Source organism: Balaenoptera borealis, assembly GCF_965194805.1.
Source record: "Balaenoptera borealis genome assembly, chromosome: 12".
Lineage (NCBI taxonomy): Eukaryota > Metazoa > Chordata > Mammalia > Artiodactyla > Balaenopteridae > Balaenoptera > Balaenoptera borealis.
Genome location: NC_138869.1, coordinates 42,330,824 through 42,354,841, shown reverse-complemented (window position 1 = coordinate 42,354,841; position 24,018 = coordinate 42,330,824). Strand labels below are relative to the sequence as shown.

The 24,018-nt window shown below is 59.7% G+C and overlaps 1 protein-coding gene across 1 annotated transcript; it reads left to right on the top strand.

Moving 5' to 3' along the window:
* Positions 1-290: 290 nt before the first annotated feature.
* On the top strand, positions 291-20,789 carry GNAI2 (G protein subunit alpha i2). Its single transcript, XM_082346768.1, has 9 exons — positions 291-549; positions 14,687-14,729; positions 15,366-15,507; positions 15,680-15,840; positions 17,583-17,711; positions 18,123-18,252; positions 18,337-18,490; positions 18,862-19,076; positions 19,764-20,789. Exons 1-8 carry the CDS (start codon positions 432-434, stop codon positions 19,050-19,052), a joined length of 1,068 nt encoding a protein of 355 aa, XP_082202894.1. The 5' UTR covers positions 291-431; the 3' UTR covers positions 19,053-19,076; positions 19,764-20,789.
* Positions 20,790-24,018: the final 3,229 nt, after the last annotated feature.

Sequence of the window (24,018 nt, the reverse complement as noted above, 5' to 3'; positions counted from 1 at the left end):
GCACCCAATCGGAGCCCGGCCCCGCCTACAGCCCGTCCTGCGCTCAATCCTTCTGGGCTAGGCTCTACCCCTACCGCTATCCCTTGGCGTGGCTCCGCCTCCAGCCCGAGCCGAGCTTGGGCCGCACCTAACTTCGCCTTCGCTCCGCCCTAACTTCGCCTTCGCCAATCACCGGCCCCGAATCTCCTATGGCCCCCACCTCCGACCCCGCCCCGGCCCAGTCCCGGGCCTGACTCGCTCCGGCCCCACCCCCTGCCCGCCCTGCGGTCGGTGCGCGGCGGCCTGGAAGGCACCGCCCGCAGACGCTCGGAACTGTCGACCTGGGAGCTACCCGTAGAGGGCCGGCGGCGGGAGCGGAGTGGGTCGGGCGGGGCCGAGCCGGGCCGGGGCCGTGTGGGGGCCGGGCAGCGGCCGGGCCGGCGGACGGCGGGATGGGCTGCACCGTGAGCGCCGAGGACAAGGCGGCGGCCGAGCGCTCCAAGATGATCGACAAGAACCTGCGGGAAGACGGCGAGAAGGCGGCGCGGGAGGTGAAGTTGCTGCTGTTGGGTGAGGCCGCACCCTGCGCTGGGACCCCCGATTCCCCGCCCAAATCCCCGACTTTGACCTGAGCACTAGGGCTTCGAACTCTCAGACTCGGCCTGGACCCCCACACCTGGACTTGAATCCCCCCAAACCCGCCTGGCAAGGACATACAAATAATGGATCAAAACTCTGGGTTGGCCTAGACCTGTGATCCATAGCCCAGACTCTTAGATCACATCCTCAACTCATCCCAGACCCCAAACCCCCAAATACAGCCACCAGTGCCCCAACACCCGCTGCCCAGAACTCTGCTTCACCATCCACCCTTGCTGACCAACCTCACAGATCCTCAGAGCCCCTGCCTGTCCTTCCATACTTCCCTAGACTTTACCCAACCCCCCAGAATCCCACTCGGCCCCCACCTTCAGGCACCACCTGTTCCCTCACCTGCTACCCCTATTCCTATTGGGCATGAGTATCTCCAGGGCCCCTCCCAAGCCCCCACTCACTCCCTCCTTCCCCCTCTGTGCCCCATCCCTACTCTGGACCTTATATCCTCCATCTGTGCACCTTGACCCCAAGGGACCTCTCAAGTGGGATGACTGCTTATAATCTCTCTCTCCAGCCAGAACCCCCAAACCTTTAGAGACCCCTGCTCCCTGCATCTGGCCCAGTAGCTCCCTCTCTGCACACATCTCTCCTCAAACCCTCTGCTCCCTTGCTCTTAAGTCCTCTCCCACACTCTGGCCTTCTCCAGGTTCCCCCACCCCTCCTACACCAGGTGGGCCGGGCTGAGAGGACTGGTCCCAGACCTCTAAGGGGCTGGACTGAGGCTCCACTGGTCATGTTGGGGGAGGGGACCTGGCCTCAAGCTTCCCAGGGAGTTCTGCTGGCTATCTGTTTCCCAGTTTCTAAACCCTGTCTGGGCCAGTGAGGGGGGCGTCTGGGAGTAGGAGGGAGTGTGGAGGAGTTTGGGTTGCGTTGCCTCCAAGGCCAGGGAAGATGGTGGCTGCTTGAGGGGTGGGGGGAAGTGGAAGTGGTGAGACAGCCGACATATTGCTGCCCCCGGCGGGCGGGCCAAGGAGATTTGCTGATGGGTGCTAGTCTTCCTGCACCCTTTCTGGGCCCAAAGGCCTGGGACGTGGCCTCCGGGGGTGGGTGGGCCTGTCGGATCTTGAGGCCCTGTGAGGGGGGAGTGGTGGACCTGCTGGTTGAGTAGTTGGGGGCCTGCTGGGGGTGGACTTCTGAAATGGATTTGTGCAAAGGCTGCAGGCCTGGTAGTTGTCCCTGTCCAGCCTCCCCCTGGGAGCAGGTGTGGTGCCCAGTGGCGGCCTGATTTGGGGGGGTTTCAGGCATGGGGGTGAGGGAGGCCCTCGCGGCAGCGTTGGAGGCTGGACCTGTATGTGGGGGGGGTGTGGCCCCTCAGCCCCAGAGCCGCGTGGGGTCCCCAGGCTGTGAAAATAGGGGCTTTTCATGCTGAGCGTTTGGCCGAGGGACAGCGTGTCTTCCATCCCGGGCCCATCTGTTGACTGTCCCTGGGGGCCTGGCCTCAGGGGCACAGCCCCGGAGGTTTCAAAATGGCATCCGCTCCTCTGCCACTGCGGGGAGGAAGAGAAGGGGCGGGAAGGGGCGGCGGCCCAGCCTCCTGGGCTGTTTTGCGTTGGGCGCTTGCCTCTTCCTGTCTTTGCTGCGAGTGCGGCAGCGGCAGCGAGTGGGTGTCGTCGACGCGGCGGAATGCCCATCGCTGCTGCCCGCTGGGCCTGGGGAGGGTGCTTTCGGTACTGCTGCCTCCCAGTGCCCGGCCAGGGGGTCTCTAGCCAGCCCCTTCCCAGGCCGATTGCAGTTATGGCAGTGCCCGAGAAGATGTGGGACTGGGCCATGGGGCTCCTGGCCTGTTCTGTGTCCTGACCCCATCCCACCAGACTTGCTCCTTGGAGCCCCACTCAGGTTTTAGGCCTGGCCACCCCTCCCATGCTGGGCCGGCAGCAACCAGGGGTGCAGGGTCCCCTAGAAATGCTCAGCATTTTCTAGACTGGGGAGTCCATCTCAGCATTCTGCCCTTCTGGCCTTTGCTTCCTCTGTGAAATGGGCTTCCTGGGTTTGGGCCAGAGGAGTGCTGTGCCCAGGATGGGGGGACCAGGGACCTCGTGGAGGTTCCTGTTGGGAGTGGGAAGTGGGGGCTAAAACCCTGCAGAGGATGCACTGTAAGGGGCTGGGAGACCAAACTTTGCCTGAAATTGAGGACTCAATCTGCCAGGACTGCCTGGAGGAGGATCCTGGCTGGCCATCCCTTTCCTATCCAGGTACAAGGAGGTGATGGGAGCCTAGCTGAGGCAGCTTCAGAGAGCTGGGTGCCTGTCCCACGTAGCGGAAAGACTCTGTCCAGGCAACGGAACTCAGGCTGGGCAATTGCCAGCCTTGCCTCCCAGCCAGAACCACGCCTGCTGCCCCACCCGCATACTGGCTCCTTCCCGTCCTGGGTTGCCCCGCCAGCAAGCAGGCATAGTCACTGTCACCGTCACCAAGGCAAAGGCAGATGTGGTACACACTAACTGGTGAGAGGGTTTTTTCTGGCAGCTTGGTAGGGGGAGCAGAGTTGCTGATACCACCCCTACTTCAGCGATACCCCCGCCTCTACCCAGTTCAACTTGACTGACCAGCTATCCCCAGGTAGAATTTGGGGACTCAGGCTGGGCACTTAGGGGAAAGTAAACCAGAGTGTGTGTGTTTAGGGAGTGACTCTGATTTGTTTGGGCTCGTGTGGGCAGTCTACAGAGAAAGGAGAGACAGTGCCCATCGCTGGCCCCAGGAAGGCTTCAGGGTATAAATACAGCAGTTCTCTCTTGCCCCTGGGACTTTGTATCTGTTCCCTTCACTTGATGTACTTTTCCACCTTTTCACTCCTACTTGATTGTTCTTCAAGACTCTGCTCAGGGATCGCCTCCCAGGATCCTTCTTTGACAGACCCCCTTCTCCAAGGCTCCTCTGCCCCCCGCCACCACCACCCCCAGCGCTACCCCCATCAGAGCGTGGTATTTGTCCGTGTCACAGCTGCCCTCCCTTGCGACAGGGGCAGGGCTGCGTCGTGTTCATTTCTGAGCCTTCTGTGCCAGCATGGAGCCTGGTACCTGTTGGGTGCTTCTTGTCTGTTTGTTGAATGAAAGAAGTGCTACTGGTGTGAACTTGGTCTTGGGGATGGGTAGATGGAGGAGCAAGATGGCGGTCACTGAGCCATCGCCTGCCATATCATGGGCAGGTGGCAAGGGCTCAGTGTAGGGCCAATGACCAGGACTGGGTGGGGGGGAGACTGAGGGAAAAGTTCTTCAGGCTGTTTCCTCCTGGTCTCATCAGGCTATGCTGGCACCTCGGAGACAGCCCTTATCCCACTCCATGCAGATCTCTTGCTGACGAGTGTGCAGCCTGTCACAGGACGCAGCACACAGTAGGGACTTCAACTGTTCATATGGGAGACTGGCTTTACATTCTTCCTTTCAGCTCAGGCTGTTTGGGGACTGTTGCAGGCCCGCCATCTCTGCCACTCCAATAGAGCCTGTCTAGCTCTTAGGGCTGGAGCTGCCCCATAGTCATGTGGCTCAGACCAGAGTAATGCTGCAGGAGTTCTTGGCCTGGCCAGTGCGGAGACTGCACATACAGGGGCTCAATTAGGTTTATCAAATGAAAAGGAGGGGAGTTTTGTGACCTTTGTCCTGTCTGTGTCTCTCACAAGGGGCCTGGCACACTGTAGGTGCCTGTTCAGTGTGTATGAAAAGAGTGAAACTATTGCGAACATCCGTGAACAGGGATAAATAATTCTGGGGCTGCTGCTTGGAGCTTGGTGTAGCTGGAGTTAGTGGGAAGGGCTAGCCCAGGATCCTGGCTGGCTGGGTAATGGGTAGAGGCTAATGATGCCTATGAGTGCAGGGGGGTTGCTTCCTGGAGAAGGGGTCCTCTGGGTAGCCTTGAAAAATTAGCAACATTTGCCAGGCTCAGGCATTGGGGGCAGAGGGACCAACTCGGTTCCCAAGCCTTTGGGTGGGTGTTTCCTGGCCTGTGGCGAGGAGGGCTCACCCTCCTTAGACTGGCTCTTGGGGTCACACAGACCTAGGTTCAAATCCCAGCTCCACCTAGTGTACTGGCTGAGAAACCCAGTGACAGGTGAAATCCTAGTAGGTGACCTGCTCTCCATCCATAACCTGGGACGTGGTGCCTGCCTATAGCCACAGGTGTTGTGGGGACAGTACACCAAAGTCTGGGGGTGTGAAAACAGGTGGGGGACCCTCTGCTGACTCACGCAGAGCTGAGAGTTTGGTGGGGAGGGATCTCCCCAGCCTGGAGGCTGCCTGGCCACAATATGGAGCCCCTGGGAACCCCCTCCCTTTCCCTTAGGCAGCTGCTCACAGCAAGTGGGAGACTGAGGCTTGCAGACATTGGGTGCCATCTGGAGTGACACACTGTCCTGGGGACCTTAGGCCCAACCTCTGGGGACTGAGCCACCTTCCTGGGGGTCTAGGGTTGGGGGTGTGGCAGGACCCTGGGTACCACGTGGGCTGGTACCCAGGCCAGCCTCCAGCCTCCCTATTCTCCCCATAGCCTTCACCATCCCACCATCCCGCTATCCCGCTATCCCGCCGTTGGGCTGGAGCTCATTAGCACTTGAATGGGGGGCGGGGCAGCTTGGGCCTCTGAGTCTCTTCTTCCCACCCCTCCCCCAGGCTAAGCCAGGCTTTGTCTTCCTGAGTCGGTAGTGCAGTGCTGGGGCTCCCAAGTTAGGGAGTGAGTAGGGGTCTAAGCCATTTCTGACCCCCTCTGCCTGGGTCCTGCTCAGGCCTCCTGGGCTCAGCCCCTGCCCATGACTCCAGTGTTGGTGCAGCCAACATGAAAAGTTGTACCTCTAGGATAGGAGTGAAACTGGGTCCTTCAAGTGATACCCCTGAGCTGGGAGACTGGGTGAATAAGGGCAGTTTTGCAAATGAAGTGACACTGGAGCTCAGCTGAGGGTATCCCAGGAGGGTTGGGGGTTGGAGAACCCCAGACAGAGGTCAGAGCGGGTGGTAAGGACAGAGGGAATGCCTGCCACTGTGGCCGGAGGTGGAAGTCAAGCCAGTTGGGGAGCTCAGGCTTCCATGCCAGGCCCTGAGGCAGCGTTAAGCCACCCACTGTGCTTGAGTTGGAGCCTAGGCTGCCAGATGGGGACTGGCATGGTCAAGGACCTCTTTGGGTTGGCCCAGGGTTGGCCCTGGGCTGGCCTGAGCTGCAGGATCCCTGGGTAGCATCATCGATACCCTGGGTAGCATCATCGATACCCAGGCCTGCAAACGTTGCCCAGTTGCCCAGCAAGTGACAGCAGGTAGCACTGGGGGTGGGGCCTGATGGGATCCCAGTGAGGTCCCTAGGCTCCAGCAGAGCAGGGACTGGCAGTTGGGACAGCTTGGGCCAGAGGCAGGCACACTGGTCCTGTACACCCTGCGCTCGATCTAAGTCCCTAGATGTGTCTCTCTCGGTCTCTATCACTAGAAGCCACCCATTCTTTTGGCAGGAACAGGATGGAGGAAGCTTTGTCCACATAAGCCCTTAGCCTCTGAGGGACCAGGGACTTGCCTCACCACATCCCCAGCAGAGGACGAGACAGTCCGACCCAGAGCCTAAGTGCTGTCTCCCCAGTAGGATGGGGGCAGGGTGCAGGCCAGCTTCTGTCTCACCTTCCCAGTATCTCAGGGCAGGAGTCCTAACCTAAAAGTTCAGTGAGGGAAAGGAGTTAACACGTTCTGGCCAGGCCACAGCTGATGGGCCTGCCTAAGAATGCCCTGGGGAGGGCAAGGACTAGGCCCTTTGATGGTGGCCCTACTACCTGCTGCTCTCAGGCAGCCCCTCCCTCAGCCACAGGTGCAGGGTGGGGCCCCCTCTGCCCAGCCCCACCCAGCCTCTCTAGCCTGTAGCTCTTGTTCTTACTAAACCCCAAACACTCCACCCTCACCCCGATGCTGCTTTTGGGGCTATGATCATCTTGGTGGTTGGAGGAATAATCTCCCTGGAATAACCACACATTCCCTAAACTGGGCTGGACCTTCAGTGTTGGCCTTCTGGGTACACTTCCAAGGTTTGGCAGTAAATGCCAGGCCAGTTTGAGCCAAAGCCTAGAGGTGGGATCATATAAGGCTTGTTGAGAAGGTGTCCTTATGGCTCGGAGGATTCCGGGGTGCCAAGGCTGCTACAGCCTCAGAATATCCAGAGGGGGTGTTGATGGCAGCACCTACTGTGCCCCAGGCTGGAGGAGGGGCAGTGAAGTCTGCATGGCAGGGCTGGGCCTTTCAGGGAAGTGGTGTCCACACCAGAGGAAAAGGAGGAAGCAGCTGGAGGAGGAGGAGCCCAAAAGGGGAAGAGGCTAGAGAGCCGCTCACACTCTGCACTGGGGTGCGGAGTGTGAGCCAGGTCAACTGGGGGATTTAGAAGGTGAGCCCCACCTGTGCAGGCTCATCTGCATATCCCTATGGTCGACGCTACTGGTAGTCACTGGGTTGGAGTCAATCTAGACAGCTCTGTCCCTCGTCCTGTCCCAGCAACCACTGGGCCCAAGATCTCAGAGAAGGTGGCGCCTCTGAGAAGGATTCCAGGCCCCTCCTTTGACCACAGGAAGTGGTGGATGGGAGAGGGATGCCGGCAGGGGGGCTAGCAGGAAAGCAGAGGGCTGCTCCTGTGTTCCCGAGCAGCCATTGCCCTCCAAAGCCGGAAGGCCGGCTGCAGGCCCAGATGAATACCCGGAAATGGAGCAGCAGCCCGGGGATTAGCTCACTCTGGGTTTCCCCTGCCTGGGGGTAGACAGAGGGGCCCTTGATCCAGCCTAAGGATTCCCCCCACCCCACTACTCACTGGGCCTGGGGGTGCCTTCACTGGGCCTCAGTTTCCCCTCTGGTGATAACAGCAGCTGCCTCTGATTGATGACTATCGTGTAGGGCTGGTCTCATCGTATTTAACCCTGCAAGGCTGGGACTGACATTACATCCATTTCACTGATGCAGAAACGGAGGGTCTGGGACATCATGTGACTTACCCAATAAGTGGAGACACCAAAATGCGACCCAGGTAGTGACCCTGAGCACCTGCCCCCAACTATTGTCACCCCTCAGGAGCCTGTGCCCAGTTGGCAAGAACTGCTCAGTCAGGATGACAGGCAGATGCTCTGGGTGCTCGTGTGTTCTGCATATGCCTGGAGGGGGGACCTCAATTCTTCTTTTAGGAGATTGAAAGGGGACCATCTGCCCAGGAGGATGGGACCCAAGACTCTGTGCGTGAATCTTTCTCCTGCTTAAAGCCAGAAATCTGCTGTGTGGCCATGGGGTGACCTCGTCCTAATATATCTGGCCCGTGTCCCCTCACAGGAATACTTAGATCACAGTCAGGCAGCTTAGCGCTTCGCTCTTCCCCTAACATTACGCTTGTGCTTCCCACAACCCCCAGGCTTGGACTGAGACCAGGCCTGAGGAAAGCTCAGAGGCTGTCAGAGTCCAGCATGGGGGCCCCTGAGCCTGGTCTGAAGACTGGGAGTTGTCCAGATGAGGAGCAGGGAAGAGTGTTTCAGCAGAGGGTCCCCACTAAGAGCAAAGCCCGTGTACGGTACTGTGTGGCGACTGATATGTCTGTGGTGTGGGCTGGCTACAGCATGAGACGTGGTGAGGCCGGTCCTCATGCTACTTGGCCTCCAAAATCCAAGTTTTCTTGCCTTGCCTTCCCCCACGGAGGTTCCCAGGGTTTTGCTCTGGGTTGTCAGGCCAGGCCCTAGGGAACTGAGGAGCCTAAAAAGACTTAGGAGAGCTAGAGCAGAAGCAGCAGAAGCATCAAGGTGTCAGTGGGCCGTGAGGCCACACACAAAGCTGAGAACATGCATCCTCATGGCCAGTTAAGACTTCGGGGCCCAGAGCGCCCACTCCCCCGTCTTCCTCACTGTGTGACCTCAGGCTGTCCTCTCCTCTCTCTGTGCCCAGTGCTGGGACCTGTGATGTCTTGATTCTCAGCATGGTCCATGGCTTGTGAGCACATAGGCAAACTGCCCGCTTGGGCTGGACAGTTTGGGGTGGGTGTGAGGACCCAAGGGAGGCTGCTCAGGGCAGGCGTTGGGCTTGGCACACTCCCCTGAGGGGTACATTTCATAGATGGGGACACTGAGGCCCAGGCATGGGCATCTCACCCAGGGTCTACCACAGTGAATCAGGAAGAAAGGTAGGGGTTATTCAGATTCTTTGAAAACAGCAAAGCGATTCCTTAAATGAAGAAGCCTCAAGAAGAGGGGTGTGCCAGTGGCCTGGCTCCTTGTATGACCTGGGCCCTGTCCAGCACCGCCTGGCTCCTGTGGAGGGTGAGACTGTAGCCTGAGTGGCCAACAGTGCACAGGTCTCAGGGCCTCCTCTCCTCCAGGGTGGCCTTCCTTACACGGTGCCTCAGTTTCCCTCTGTACAGTGGGCAGGGCCCCACTGAGGGAGACACAGCCCTGCCCTGGAAAGCCCTCTCCATGTCTGGCAGAACCCGAGGCCTGTTTCCCTTGCACAGAGAGCTCTGACTTGGCAGTAGCAGGCCAGGCCCTGGTTGTTGGTGCTTCCCTGATGGGCATCATGAAGGCGTGGAAGCCGCTGGAGGCTTCCCAAGTGGCAGAGACTGGAGGGAGGGAGGTTCCGGGTTTGTTGGGGCACCTGGAGGAAGCCAAGGCCACGCACGTGGGTGGGGGTGTCACAGGGTCCATCCAAGACCCACTGCCCAGCCCCTCACAGTGCCAGACCCCAGCTGAGCCTCCTTGGCGGGAGTGAGGGGGCCAAAGAGCAGCACCTGGAGGAAGGAAGAGACGCCAGGGGCGGGGCTTGGAGGGCCTTTGTCTGGCGGGGCCTTCTCCCCCTCCCTGCCGTCTCCATTGTTCCCTGGCGTGCCGCGTCTCTGCGGGCCGAGGGCTTCCCAGGCTCCGGAGGGGGCCGTGGCTGCGGCACCTCCCCCAGCTGCCCCTAGCCGCGGCTGCTTTCCAGAAACCAACGCTCCTCTGCGCCGCCCAGCCCCCACCTCCTCCACCGGGCCTCTGGCTGACGGGCTCCCCCTGGTGGTGGCGGGGCGGGACCCTAAGGCTGCAGGGGAGGGGCGGGAGCTATGGGGCCCCAGAACCGCAGGCTGCGCTGGAGACGTGGCACCTAACTGGGATGACCGTGGGAGGTGCTGCCAGGGCTGCCTTAGGGGTGGGCTTCCCAGGGCTCACCCCTACCTTCCCCCAGTGCCCTCCCCCCAGGGTAGGCCAGTGGAGGGGGTTGGGAGGGGGGCGGTGGGGGCGAGGGGGCGGGCCCGTGCTGTGGGTTTGAGCTGGGCTGCTGCCCAAGTCTACCCTGTGGTCCCAGCCACTGCCGCTTCTGAGAATCTCTGCCCTCAGGCCTGCCACGTCAGTTGGCTGCTCTCCCAAGCCCCACATGTTCCAGGGGAGCCCACCAGCACAAAAGCCTCTGCAGGGAGGCCTGTTACCCAGCCTGCCCAGCCTTCTGGGTGAGGAGAGCCAGTGAGCAGTGTCTGCCGTGAGGCTGCTGGGCGGGAAGGAGTACCCCGCTGTGGAGAAGTGCCGGGTTGTGAAGGGAAGTGACAACTAAGAGCAAAAAGCCAGCAAAGGAGTGAGTGGCTCTGACTCTGGTCCCAGGTTACACAAGTCCCGCCAGGGAACCACCGCTGCTGAGTCAGCCTCTTAGCCACTGGTCATTGCCCTGTGCTGTGCTTTGTCTGAAAGCCTCAGAAACTCGCCTTCAAAATGAGATGGTCACAGCAGGCCCCTCTGCAGGCTGCGGTTGTAGTGACCTATGCAGCGTGGTCACTGTGGGTTGTAGGAAATGAGAGGTTTGGGGAAATCTGTCATCTTCCAAAGGGTAAAAGAAATAGTGATAATAACTTTGATCTGAATGCTCACCGTGTGCCGGGCACTCACCCGTCTCCTCGGACGAGATAATGGTGGTATCCTGTTTCACAGATGAGGTGCCAGAGGAAGGGCAGGATAGGGCTGCAGCTCTTGGAGATCTCAGGGAGAATTGGGGTGGACACCAGGGCTCTGGCAGGTCTGGACCTCCCTCTGGGAGAGGATCTGAAAGTGAGAGATGGGCCTGCTGGTCACTCGAGGCTTCACAGCTTCTGCAGAAGGGAAAGTGGGGCCAGAGAGGGAAGTGGCATGTCAGGGCCTCCCTGCAGGACAAAGGCTTGTCTGGGAGGTAGAGGGTTCAAGATAGACCACAGCAGAGACCTGATGTTGGGGCTTGGGATCAGCATCAAGCCATTGGACCAGTGGCCCTGTCTCTGCTGCAGAGGCCCTGCTGGCCTTGTTCAGGCAGGTGGAGCCGTTCTTTCTCCCTTCCCCCATCTGTTCCCTCCTCTGTTGGGGCCCAGCGCTCCCAGAGTGGAAGCAGATGTTCTAATGCAGAGCAGCCGCTGTCGCCCAGCACATCTCGGCAATTACTGCCTGCCCGCTGGGGGCCCAGCAGCTGCGCCCCGGGGCAAGGGCTGCAGAGGCTTCTTCCTTGGTGGGAAGAGGTATGGCCCAGTGGGAACACTGAGGGCACCCCAGGGATCCTCTGTGGGTCCCTCTGGTCTCAGCTGGAGAAGGAACGCCTGGTGGGCCCGCTGTGGGTAGGAGACTCCTGGCACCTTCTACTGGCTGAGTTCCCCCCACCCAGCACCTTTGCAGCAATCCGGATCCAGCTAGTGAAGACCCCTTCTCTGAAGGGAAGGTGCAGGGCTGGGTGGGGAGAACTGGGTGCCTAGGATTAGCAAGGTACAAGCAAACTCTGCTCCAGGTACCAGCCTATCTAACAGGGGGACATCATCAGGCCCCGATGGAAAAGGAGTTCCTGGGGCATCTAGCTTGTGGGCTGCCCGAGAACCAGAGTGTCCACCTGGATATCATGCTGTGGCCCCACCCACCTCTGTCCCCTGATCTGCTTGCTGTAGCTGCCCCTGGGCCACGCCTCTGATTCTGTCCTGGTGTTCTCCCCTGCTTTCTGCTTGGCTGCCAGCACCACACCCTTGTCCTGCCAATTAACTCCTTCCCTCTTGAGTCACAGCTGCTGGAAGGACAACGGGACTGCTTTGAGTCCAGGGATGGGGGCTCCATGACCTCGGTTTGTCCACCTGTCAAATGGGAGTTGTTCTGCAATGACCCCTGCTGGGGGCAGAGAATGTCCTCCTGACTCTTTAAAGGGAGAGGAAGGGAGACTGAGGCTCGAAGGGGACAGGGAAGGGAACCTCAGTGTCTGCCAGGTCTGCCGCGGCTAGGAAAATCAGATGCAAAGCAAGTTTGTGCTGTCATCCCCATCTCTGGGCAGGGTCATGGAGTGGCCCACACCCTTTACCAAGAGAGTAATCAAAGGGCCAGACAAGGAGACTGGTGCCTCACGTGGACGGTGGTCCCAAAATCACCCTCACCTGTGGTCCCCTACGCCCTGGAGATCTACCCGCTCTGAATCTCAGTTCGCCTGGCTGGGGACGGCATGATCGATATGACCCATCACTTTGTATCCTTGGCCTCCACTCTTGCACTGGGCCCCCAGTCCTGGCTGAGATTTGTGGCTCCGGGGTCTTCCTTTGCTCCAGGATGTGTTCCCTCCCTCCTGCTCTGTGGGAGCAAGTGACTAGGTGGGAAGGACAGCCAGGCGGTCACCTGGCCCTCGTGGTTAGCCAGTCCAGTGCTGTCCTCCCTGCCCCGTGGATATTCTGGGCCCTGGGAAAAGGGCCTCAGTGATTAGGCATCACCATCAGGCCTTCCCAGGCCCTCTCCCCATGTCCGCACTCTGCAGGTGGGAAGTGTTAGTGTGAGGGGTCCTAGCTGTTCCCCTGCCATGCACAGCCCAAGGGAAAGGGAGGGATGTTGCCATTGACCAGAGCCCACACCCAGGGGAATGCACTGGGACTGGGGCCACTAGTGCCCAGGGGCCGGACCGATAGAGGGGCTCGTGCCCCAGCCTGCCCAGAGCCTTCCCATTTGTGCCACCCCCAGTGCTCCCCTATCCTGGGAAGCAGGCCTGGGACAGTCAAGCCCAGTGATTCCAGGCAGCTGGTGGTGTTTGTGAGGCCTCCTCAGGGAGGCCCCTGGGTTGTGGACATGCCCAGGCTCACAGCTGTGAGGGCCGCAGCTGCACCTCAGGTTCCTCCTGGTCAATGTGGATCTGGGGTGGGAGGTAGGGGGGATGCAGGCAGGGCCTCAGCAGGGTCTGCTGCTTCTCGGAGGGCACTGCAGAGACTCAGACCTGTGTCTGCCTGGGAAATAAACCCAGTGGCAAGGACTGTGTGGCCCAGCCACAGTACCAGGCATGCAACATTGCAGGGTGGGCCACCTGCAGAGGGGCTATAACCGTGTGACAGCAGCCTCTCTCAGTTTCCTTTTTTTTTTTTTTTTTAATTTTTTAATTTTACTTTTTGGCCATGCCCTGCGGCTTGCGGGATCTTAGTTCTCCGACCAGGGATCGAACCTGTGCCCCTACATTGGAAGCGCGGGTCTTAACCACTGGCCTACCAGGGAAGTCCCTCAGTTTCCTCATTTTCGAGGTGGTGGTGAGAGTAGAGCTACCCCCGGGGCTTGTTGTGAGGTTACTTAGTGGGCGTGATAGGCATAGAATAGCATCTGACACGTAGGGAGCACCATTCACAGCTCGGCCGTGATCATCATTGCTGATGTTATTGCTTGCTGCTCATGGTAGTTTGTGTGTTAGCACCTTCATCCTCTGAGGTTGTCTTAACCAACCCTGAGGGATATGGGGGCCAGAGTCCTCAAGTGTGACTTCCCCACAGACCCCACCACACACCCTGCTGAGCTGCTCAGAGGGACAGACCCGCCACAGTGATCAGGAGGGTTGGGACACACGTAGGTGGAGCATGGGGCAGGTGTGCCCAGCAAAGAGAACTGCATGGGCAAAGGCCTGGAGTTGGCAAGAGGAGATGCCTGGCGGTGATGGGGCAGAGCAAACAGTCTGGGCAAAGGCTGGGAGGGAAAGCCAGGCCCAGCTGAGGTGCACTCTACTTGGAGCTCAGGACAGGGAGCGAGCCGCAAAGGGAAGAGGTGAGACCCTGCCTCCAACCCCTCCATCCCCCAGCCAGGAGTTGAGTGGCCTTTCTGGTCTCACACTTCCCTGCAGACTCCCTGGGGAATGCAGATTTCTGGGCTGCACCCCTCGAGATCTGGCTGTGTGCCTGGGATGGGGCCTGGGAATCTGCTTTTAAAAAGACAAAAAAAAAAAAAAAAACACCCTCCCGAGGCATCGTCCTGCAGCATCTGAGCCACATTTTGAGAAGGGCTGGGCAGGCCAGGCATCATCGTCGTACATGTCTCCCTGCCTTTCTGAATCCTGGCTACATGATCTTGGGCCAAGACTTTAATTTTCTGAGCCTCAGTGTCCTTGTCTGTAAAATGGGAGAAACAGTACCTATCTCTGGGGCTGCTATGACAGTCACAAGAGAGTGCCAGCAAATCCCTCAGCAATGGCCAAAGAGAAATACAGGATGGGGCTCTGCCAGGGAAGCATCTTGAGTCAGTACAGGTAGGGGTGTGTGTGTGGGTGTGTGTGTTTGTGTGAGTGACACTGCATGTTTCCCAAGTCCTGGTCTCTATCTGCTCAGAGCAGACCTGGGCCCAGTGAGCAGGGCGCTGGGCCTTGGGCCATGTCTGGGAGGCAGGGGTATGACGCCGTGCCCGGATCCAGGCCCCTTGGCAGCTGCGGCTCAGAGTGGAGGGAGAGAGGGCTGCTGCCCTGCTGGAGTGAGCAGGGCTCCTCTGCTAGCTGTGCCTAGGCGCCATGTTGGGGAGCGTTAGCCGCAGAGTGGCAAGCCTGCATGTGTGAGGATGGCAGGGTGACTCCTGAGCCTCAAGTCTCCAGCCGAAGCCCCTGAATTCAACCAGGGCAGTGGGGAGCCATGGTGGGCAATGGACCTTGTGGGAAGCGAAAGCCTGGAGTGAGTCCACCATGGGGTCCAGGTGGCCGAGGTTGCCTTCACCCCTGTGGCCCTGCCAGCTGCACCCCTGGTAGCTCTGCTGCCCACCAGGCCCGACTGCCTCCATCTCACTGTGCAATTGATGGGGAGGGTGAGTTCTGCCTCCAGGCCGTGTGGCTGGCTTACCTCTGTAACCCCACTGGGCCTGCCCCCTGACCAACTGTGCCCTTTGTTCCAGGTGCTGGGGAGTCAGGGAAGAGCACCATTGTCAAGCAGATGAAGTAAGTGCTGTGTGCGGGAGGCAGCCTCCAAACCTTGATTTCCCCTCTTCTTCCTCTGGGCCTGTACTGGGTCCAGTATACCCAGCCCAAGTATAGGCCCAGCCGTGTCAGCCAGGTCCAGGACCTTCCCAGAGGCAGCATCCATCCTCAGGTCCCAGTGGTTTAGAGGCAGTTTCCTCCTTTCTTTTTTTTTTTTAAATTTATTATATTATATTATATATATAAAATATTATATTTTATTTTTGGCTGCATTGGGTCTCCGTTGCTGCACACGGGCTTTCTCTAGTTGCAGCGAGTGGGGGCCGCTCTTCATTGCGGTGCGCGGGCTACTCATCGCGGTGGCTTCTCTTGTTGCGGAGCACAGGCTCTAGGCGATGCGGGCTTCAGTAGTTGCGGCACGCAGGCTCAGTAGTTGTGGCGTACGGGCTTAGTTGCTCCGCGGCATGTGGGATCTTCCCGGACCAGGGCTTGAACTCGTGTCCCCTGCATTGGCAGGCGGATTCTTAACCACTGCGCTACCAGGGAAGTCCAGTTTCCTCCTTTCTGAAGTAGGTCTCTCCAGGCCCCAGCAGCCCCAGGCAGCCATGTGAGGTCCCTGTGCCCTGTACACCCTAACTCCTGACTCCTGGCTGCCAGGATCATCCATGAGGATGGCTACTCAGAGGAGGAATGCCGGCAGTACCGGGCAGTCGTCTACAGCAACACCATCCAGTCCATCATGGCCATTGTTAAAGCCATGGGCAATCTGCAGATTGACTTTGCCGACCCCTCCCGCGCGGTATGTGGACTCCCCAACCCTGCCTCCCTCCCATAAGGCTTCAGCGCAAGTCTTGTCCTGGGGAAGCTGAGAACACCCCAATATGGGCCTCATTCCGGAGGCCTCCCTGCCTCTGACAGGTGGGGTGGGGGTGTGCTCCTGCGACTAGCTGACCACTCACTGCTGTGCCCAGGACGACGCCAGGCAGCTGTTTGCACTGTCGTGCACGGCTGAGGAGCAGGGCGTGCTCCCTGAGGATCTGTCCGGTGTCATCCGGAGGCTCTGGGCTGACCATGGTGTGCAGGCCTGCTTTGGCCGCTCGCGCGAGTACCAGCTCAACGACTCTGCCGCCTAGTGAGTACTCCAAGGGGCTGGGCTGGGGGTGCAGTGTGGGGAAACCTGGACTATAGCCTGAACCAGAGGGCCTGAGCACCCTTAAAAAGATACTGCCAGCCTCTGTTCGTGAAGCTGCTGACTGTCAGCCAAGGTCTTGGTGATCTTGGGTTTGGCCTGGTGCAGGGCTGTGGAGGGACATCCAAACAGATGGTGCCACCCAGATAGGCTGCTGGCCCTGTACTCTCATCTCTCCTCTCCTACCTCAGCTTAAGCCAGTCCCTCTGTCTGAACAGCTTTCCCAGTCCCACTGCCCATCCCATCCTGAGCCCACCCAGAGAGGGGCTGGACCTCTGTGAAAGTGGGTGGGAGGCTGGTCTTGCCTGGCCATGGCGCCTGAGCCCTGCCCGTCACATGGACAGCCGCCCCACTCTCCCTGCAGGGGCCTGAATGCCCTTGTGAGTGCACGCCCCCCGCAGGAGCTGCAGAGTCACAGCCAAACACTGCGGGGGAACTCCCCAGAGGTCACAGGCTCAGTGCCAGCAGAGCTTTTGGGTCCTGGAGGCAAGGAGGGGTGGGTCCTATCAACCACTGCCATCTCAGTGCCCAGGATACTCAAGGAGGGCAGGGTTAGGGCCACCTTCCGGCTGCTTCCCACTCCTCCATCATCCTCATCCCTATTCTTCATTCACCAGACATTAAGTACCCACCTTGTGCCCAGCACCGTTCTGGGTGTGGGGATTCAGCCGTGAATGTGGGCCCTGCCCTCCCAGGCAGGTTTATGCCATGACAAGATCACCCAGAGGTGGGGAGCAGATTGGAACACTCCAGGGACCAGGCATACTCCAGCCCCTCCTCACAGCAATCCTCCAAGGCTGCTGTGGGGCAGTGGGTCCCTGGGGTGAGCCCACCTGTTGGGGACAAGGGAAAAACTAGTGTGGAACCCACCATGAGGCCTCTGGGCTGGAGGCTCTCAGTAGGGGGCAGGGTACAGTTTGCAGGTCACAGCACATGCGTCATGGTCCCCCATAGCCCTTCCTGTTTTTCTGTTCTGTCTCTGCATCTCTGAGGTCATTTCCCTCTGGCCTAGCTGCTGGTGGGAGCCAAGGGCTGGCCCCAGCAGCCCTGCCCCAAGAGCAAGACACTGGTACTGGGCAGTGGCTGGGAGGCCTGGACCCATCCCCCAGGACGCAGCAAGGATATTGAGGCAGGCAGCAGAGCTGGTCTCAGGGCTTGGCCGGGGCGGCTTGGATTCTAATTAAGAGAGCTGGAAATGAAGAGCCCCTGGGACCCCTGCCAAGCGAGTGTTGATGCCTTCCCCCTGAGGAGCCCAAATTTTACTGGGCACAGAGCCCACTGGGCCTGGCAGGCCCCAACCTGTCCAGCCCTGCATCGAAGGGCACGCCAGGCTGCTCTGTGGCGGGTGCCGTAATTACGCCGATTAGCATCCTGAATCTCTCACTGAAGGACTAATTTGCCCCCTCCCACCGCCCTTGCCTGTAGTTCCACCACCCTGGATCTTGTCTGACTCAGGCCTGCCTCAGACCTGGGTGCTGGGGCTTGGCTGGCTAGCCACAGAGCTGCCCCTCCTCCCAGGCCCATTCCACAGGCGGGAGGCAGGGGTTCTAGTGCAGGTTTCCTCATCTGAGCAGCGAATGCAGTGCAGGCAAGTGTTAAAGAGGCAAGGGCTATGCCTGGGAAATGAGGGGATGGGAGGGAAAGGGGCCCGGTGGCCCCCACTGATCCCCCACCCCCGATCCCAGCTACCTGAATGACCTGGAGCGCATCGCACAGAGTGACTACATCCCCACGCAGCAGGATGTGCTGCGGACTCGCGTGAAGACCACGGGCATCGTGGAGACGCACTTCACCTTCAAAGACCTACACTTCAAGTGAGCGAGCATGTGGGCAGGGTAATGGGGCAGGAGCTGCCAGCCTTGCAGGTGACAGGGTAGAGATCCTCACTCCAGGGCCTGCCAATGGCTGTTGGGAAAGAGGGCTGGTCCAGGATCTGCAGCCCCACTCTGAAGTTTCTCAAGGCTTTGTGGTTGCCAGCAGCTCACAGCCTCTGCTGACCCTGCCCCATGTGGAGGCAGCCTACCCTGCTGACCAGCCTGACCCTGCTGGGCCAGACATGCCCTGGCCTAGAACCCCAGGGGTTAGGTGGGCCAGTGTGGATGATTCCATGGAGGCAGCTGCCATACTCTGGGCAGGCCTCTGTCCTCAGTCGGTCAACCTGTGAAATGGGGCAGGGACCTTCTCCCAGAACTCCCTTCTCTGGAGCTAAGGTGCTGTGTCTGCAGGATGTTTGATGTGGGCGGTCAGCGGTCTGAGCGGAAGAAGTGGATCCACTGCTTTGAGGGCGTCACAGCCATCATCTTCTGCGTAGCTTTAAGCGCCTATGACCTGGTGCTAGCCGAGGACGAGGAGATGGTGAGAGGCCCAGAGGCCACTGGGGGAGGGCGGGGGCCGGGGTGGGGGCAGGGGCTGGTGCTGAAGGCGCTGTCCTGCCCCCAGAACCGCATGCACGAGAGCATGAAGCTGTTTGACAGTATCTGCAACAACAAGTGGTTCACGGACACGTCCATCATCCTCTTCCTCAACAAGAAGGACCTGTTCGAGGAGAAGATCACACACAGCCCCCTGACCATCTGCTTCCCTGAGTATACAGGTGTGGGGTCTGGGCCTCTGGGGAGGAGCTGGTGGTGACCAGGTGGCCCACGGGCGCCCCCTGCTGGACAGAAGGGTAACTGTGGGACACACTCAAGGGCTGGTGCCTCACAGGCTTATATATCGATACTTGTGTCTGTACACCCCAGGGCCCTTTTTAACACACTCAGGCATGTACTCTGTACGTCACTGAGCATCCTCCTTCACACAATCAGGTGCCCCTCTTTGCACACTCAGACGTGCCTGTGCCCTCTCACGATTGTCACACGTTATATGCTTGTCAGTTCACACGCATAGTACCTCGCTGTACCTGTGGGACAGGCCTGCCTGCCGCACATGCAGCACGAGTCCTCACCATTTTGTCTCCCACAGGGGCCAACAAGTACGATGAGGCAGCCAGCTACATCCAGAGCAAGTTCGAGGACCTGAACAAGCGCAAGGACACCAAGGAGATCTACACGCACTTCACGTGCGCCACCGACACCAAGAACGTGCAGTTCGTGTTCGATGCTGTCACCGATGTCATCATCAAGAACAACCTGAAGGACTGCGGCCTCTTCTGAGGGGCAGCGGGGCCTGGCAGGATGGTGAGCCAGAGGGGGCCGGGCAGGGAGGAACAAAGTGGGGCCACTGAGCCCAGAGAAGGGACACGGTTGGGGCTGGGGAAGGTCCAGGTGGGGGTGGTGAACTTGGACACCCACTAGGAGACCAGAGGGCAAGGGGAGGGAGGCACAGGGTGCTGAATCAGGAGGGTGATGGAGTGCAGGGCACTGAGGAGGTGGCACAGGTAAGCTTGGGCTCCGTTCTGCCCATTGGTCCAGACAGCAGAAATGCCTGGTTGTGTCCTAGGACAGAACTAGAGAGCTGTCCCGATTTTCCTTGGAGAAAACTCACTTCTCACCCACCAGGCCACTGGCCTAGCCTGAAGGATCTAGATGACAGAGGGGGCCCAGCTGCCCCAGCTGCCCGCCACTCAGTATGACCAGCTCTGCACTCATCCCTGCTGTATTCCCCTCGGACCTATCTGAGGGCCCTGGTCTGAGGCTGGCCCCACCAGCCCTGGGAGAGGTGGGGAGGATTCTGCCAGTGCTACAGACTCCCCGCCCCCACGTAACCCAGCAACACATACTGGCTTCTGGGCGGCCACTGTGTCCCTGGTAACGAGTGGGTGGGGAAAAAGGAGAAGGGTCATTGTCTAGGGAGGCGGGAGGAGAGACACACACTGGCTACCTCCCTCCCTCCCGACCCATGCCCTGACTGTCCCCCACCTCCAGGGCCACCGCCGACTCTGCTCCCCCCAGCCCCTGAGGAAGATGGGGGCAAGAGGACCACGCTCCCCGCCTGTCCCCCTGGCCGCTTTTCCCCTTCTCTCCTCTCTCTGTTCTTGGCTCCCCCTCTCCCCTCCCTCAGCTCCAGAGACTTGGGGGAAGGGTTGCCACAGGCCTCCCTGTTTGAAGCCTGCCCTTATCCCAGGTGCAGGGAATGGCCGCCGTACCCCCTCCTGGCATCTGTTCTGGTTTTAACTGTTGTCTTGTTCTGTGATGGGGGAGGGGAGCACATGCTGAGTCTCCCAAGGCCTGTGTTTGGAGGGGCACCCACTTCTCCAGCCTGGGACCCCTGGCTTCGCCCAGCACCAGCCCATGGCCCAACCCAAGTCCAAATGTTTACAGGGAGCCTCCTGCCCCCACCAACCCCCCCGCCCCCCCGCCCCCAAGACACTCGGAGGCCCCAAAGGAAAAAGCACAAGAAGCGTGAGACGCCACCATTCCTGGAGACCACAGTCCACTGGCTCATTCTCGTAGCTTTTTTTTAAAAAAAAGAAAGGCAAAGGGAAAAAAAAAAAAAAGAGAGAAAACTGCAAACCTAGAACACTTTTTAGAAAAAAAACTATTTAAAACTGTCAGGTCCTGACCAGCACCCACCCAACACCCTTCCCGTGATTCCGTGCCTTGAGTGTGTCTGCGTGTTTACACCCATCCCTCTGCTGGTTGCCCCCTGTGCGGGCGGCGCCCCTGCCCTGCCCTCTACAGAATTGGGTTTCAAGGGCTGTTCCAGACAACTGCCAACGTCACTGAGGGCCCCGCCCCAGCGGCCCTGGGCCCTGGCTCCATTAACCTAAATGTAGCTCCTTAGCGCTAACCTAGGAACCGCCGCTGCCTGCTGAGGGGCCATGCCCCTCATGCCCTCACCCCAGGCCCGGGTCCTTCAGCGTTGAACACTTCCTTGCTTTTTTCACATGTTTTATGGAATTGTTCACCTGGTTTGAAATAATAAAATGTAGAAAGAAAAAATACCAAGAACTGCTCGGCATTCTTCTCTCCAGGGGGCAGAGACCCAGGCTAAGATGTGCCAAGGTGATGGTAGTCTGGACCTGGATCCTCACTTGTGGCAGGGCCCTGGGCACTCAGCTCGCAAGTCATACTCAGGCCCAGTACTCATCACTTTAGTTTTCCCCCTTGGACTAGTCATCTTACATGTTGGGGCCTCTGTGTCTCCCCCTCTTCCCTCAGCACCTCTGCAGTCTTGGGTCTGGGGCAGCCTTCTGGAACAGTGGGGCAGATTTCTTAAGGAGCTCTTCTCCTAAGGGATTCTTCCACATTGGGAGCAGGAGGAGTGTCCAGTGAGTCTAGTGCAGAAGGAAATGTGACTTCTGACCTCCCAGGCCCAGGGCCCAGGGACAGTGTGTGTTGCTGAGGCCACACAGCCAGGTGGGCTGCAGCCCCCTGCATACCCTCCCTTCTTCCTCTCTGAGACATTGCCCAGAGCCCTGCCCAGAACTGAGGCCCCTTGGGCTTGACTAAACAGAAAGTTGAGGACAGCAGGGGCCTTGAGACATGTTCAGAAAGGTCTCTGACCCAGAGGTCCCCCTCCAAACCTGAGGAGGGCAGGGACAGGCAGGTGGCTACACTTCAGTGTGACTGTAGCCACCGGCAGGGCAGCTGGATAGCTGCAGGGCTATGGCTATGTTGGGACCAGGGCTCTCAGAGTGCAGAGCCTTCCATGAGGCTATGGGAAGTGCTCGTGCATTGCTGGAGGAGGGAGCAGCAGATGACAGGGCCGAGGTGCCTGTGGGGTGAGCCCCTAGCTCCAGGCAAGGCACCTGGACCTAGGGATCTGCAGCCCTCTGAGCCTGTGGGAAGGGCTCGGTAAAAGGCCCTCCTCTGCTGGGCGGGGCCCCTAGGCGAGCTCTTCCGCCTTCGGCCGCCAGAGGGCGCAGCAGCCCGTGCTGGGCCCCGCCGGGCCGGTCGCGGAGGCTGACGTCATCGAGTCCTGCGGAGGCCGCCGGGCACAAAGGCAGCTTTGTAGGGCGGCGGCGGCCCCGCGCCCTCGGCGGGACAAAGCGGCCTGGGCCGGGGTCGGCGCCGCGGAGGCGGAGAGGGCGGGGCGGGTGGGAGGGTAGGGCCGGGGACCTGGGACCCCTCCTCCGCACACCTGCCAGTCCCCCTTCGGCCTCGGGGCCCCGAGTCCTGGCGAGAGATGAGAGGCTGTGGCCGCCCCCTCGGAAGGAGTTCAACGGTCCCCACCCCCCGTCCCCGCCCCAGTCCCTCGGGCCTTTCCTGCTACCCCTGCCACTGAGGGCTGAGGATCGCCGACTGACAAGGAGAACAGAATCCCACGCCCAAGCCAGGATCCCTTCCTGCCCTCAGCGGTCAGCCCTGGATCGCGCTGAACCCCAGATATGCGGGCGGGGTGGGAGCTCCGGTGCCCTGATATCCGCCCAGCAGGAAGCGGGAGACAGAGATGGTTCCTTCCTTCCGTCCTGAGGGAGAACCCCGCCGCACAGAGGGACCATTGAGGAGCTGGCATTGTCTGCCTGATGAACCCAGTGTCTCCCTCCCTGAGTGGGCCACGCAGGATTCTGGCCAGGATCCCCTTGTACCCGGCTTGGCAGTGGGTCTGGGTGGGGTCCTGGCAAGCAGTACTTCCCTGCGGGCAGACAGCTAGGCCCCCACCTGCCCTTGGCCTTCCTACCCGTGCTCTGATTTTGAGAGCATAAAGCTTCATTGTCCCAGCACTGGCTGGGGCGGCCTCTCAATTCATCCTTGTCTTTCTTGGTTGGGAAATTCCCAGCCATGGGGGGCGGTAGGCAGGGGGGTGCATCCCAGGTGTCCTGCACCCCAACAGGAGGGACTCAATGAAAGTGACACCTGGGGATCCCCCCATTGCCTAGAACTGTTCAGGGCTGTACCTCAGCCATCCCGCATCCCTGGGTGAGGAGAGCCAGAGATTCAGTGCTCCTTGGCTGTGTGTCCCCCAGCGTTCTCCCAGCCTAAGAAGGCCCATCTTCCTGGCCCCACCCATGGGTAGCTGCAACTACGAGGCTCAGGACCCTTAGACAGGCAGAGCCAGGCAAAGGACCCAGGCTCCTGCTCCCAGACCAAGCCGTGGATCCCAGTTTGAGGTAGGCTGTCTCCAGCCAGTGGGGACCACCACAAGGCTGATCCATCTCCCAGAGGGCCCGCCCCACTCCAAATAGTTGCTCAGGCTACTGATGTGGTAGCAGCCTTGCTATTTTTAACCCATTTGGGAGGGTGGGGTGGGTGGGGAAATGGCTGGGAAGAGAGAAAGAGACAAGCTCTGAGAGAGAGTTCTGAAGAGGGAAGGATGTAGGGAGACCCTGTGGGGAGAAGCCAGTCCTGGCCTGCAGCCACTTGCCAGCTCCCCTGGGCCAGACCTCCCACCCCCAGCAGGGGGGTGGAGGCCCAGATGCCAGGTGCAGAAAGGGGAGGGGGCCCCATTAGGACTGGAGCCTCTGAGGCTGCGGGAGATTCCAAGACCTAGAATAACCCCTTACCATGTTTCAGGGCAGCCCCATAGCTCCTCCTGAGGTCAGGAAATCCTCCCACTCCCCTCAGAGCCCCTCAGAATCATCCCCCCCTACCCCAGAGTGCCAAGCCAGCCATGAAGGCTGTAGAATACAGGTCCTGACTCCAGCCACCTGGCCTGTGGCATGGCCAGCCAGGTCCTACTTGCCCTGGGAGTCAGGGACGGGACTGCAGCTTCTCTTGGCTGAGTTCTGGGTCCAGGCCCACTCCCAAACCACTGACCCCAATCCTTGGGTCTGTTTCCCTAAAAGAGATCCCAGGCGACCTCATCCCTGCCGTGAGGCTGTGCATTCCCCCAAGTCCGTCCCCCCCCGCCTTTTAAAAAGATTAATTTTATTTATTTATTTTTGGCTGCGTTGGGTCTTAGTTGCTGTGCGCGGGCTTCTCATTGCGGTGGCTTCTCTTGTTGCGGAGCATGGGCTCTAGGCACGCAGGCTTCCGTAGTTGTGGTTCGCGGGCTCTAGAGCGCAGGCTCAGTAGCTGTGGCACACGGGCTTAGTTGTTCTACGGCATGTGGGATCTTCCCGGACCAGGGCTCGAACCTGTGTCCCCTGCATTTGCAGGCGGATTCTTAACCACTGCACCACCAGGGAAGCCCCCCAAGTCCCCCTTGAACCCCCAAAGTGGAAGCCAGCTCCCAGCACACCCCCAAGGAGAGCCTCAAGCCAGCTGAGGTCTGCGTGCAGCTGTGTGACCCCAAGTA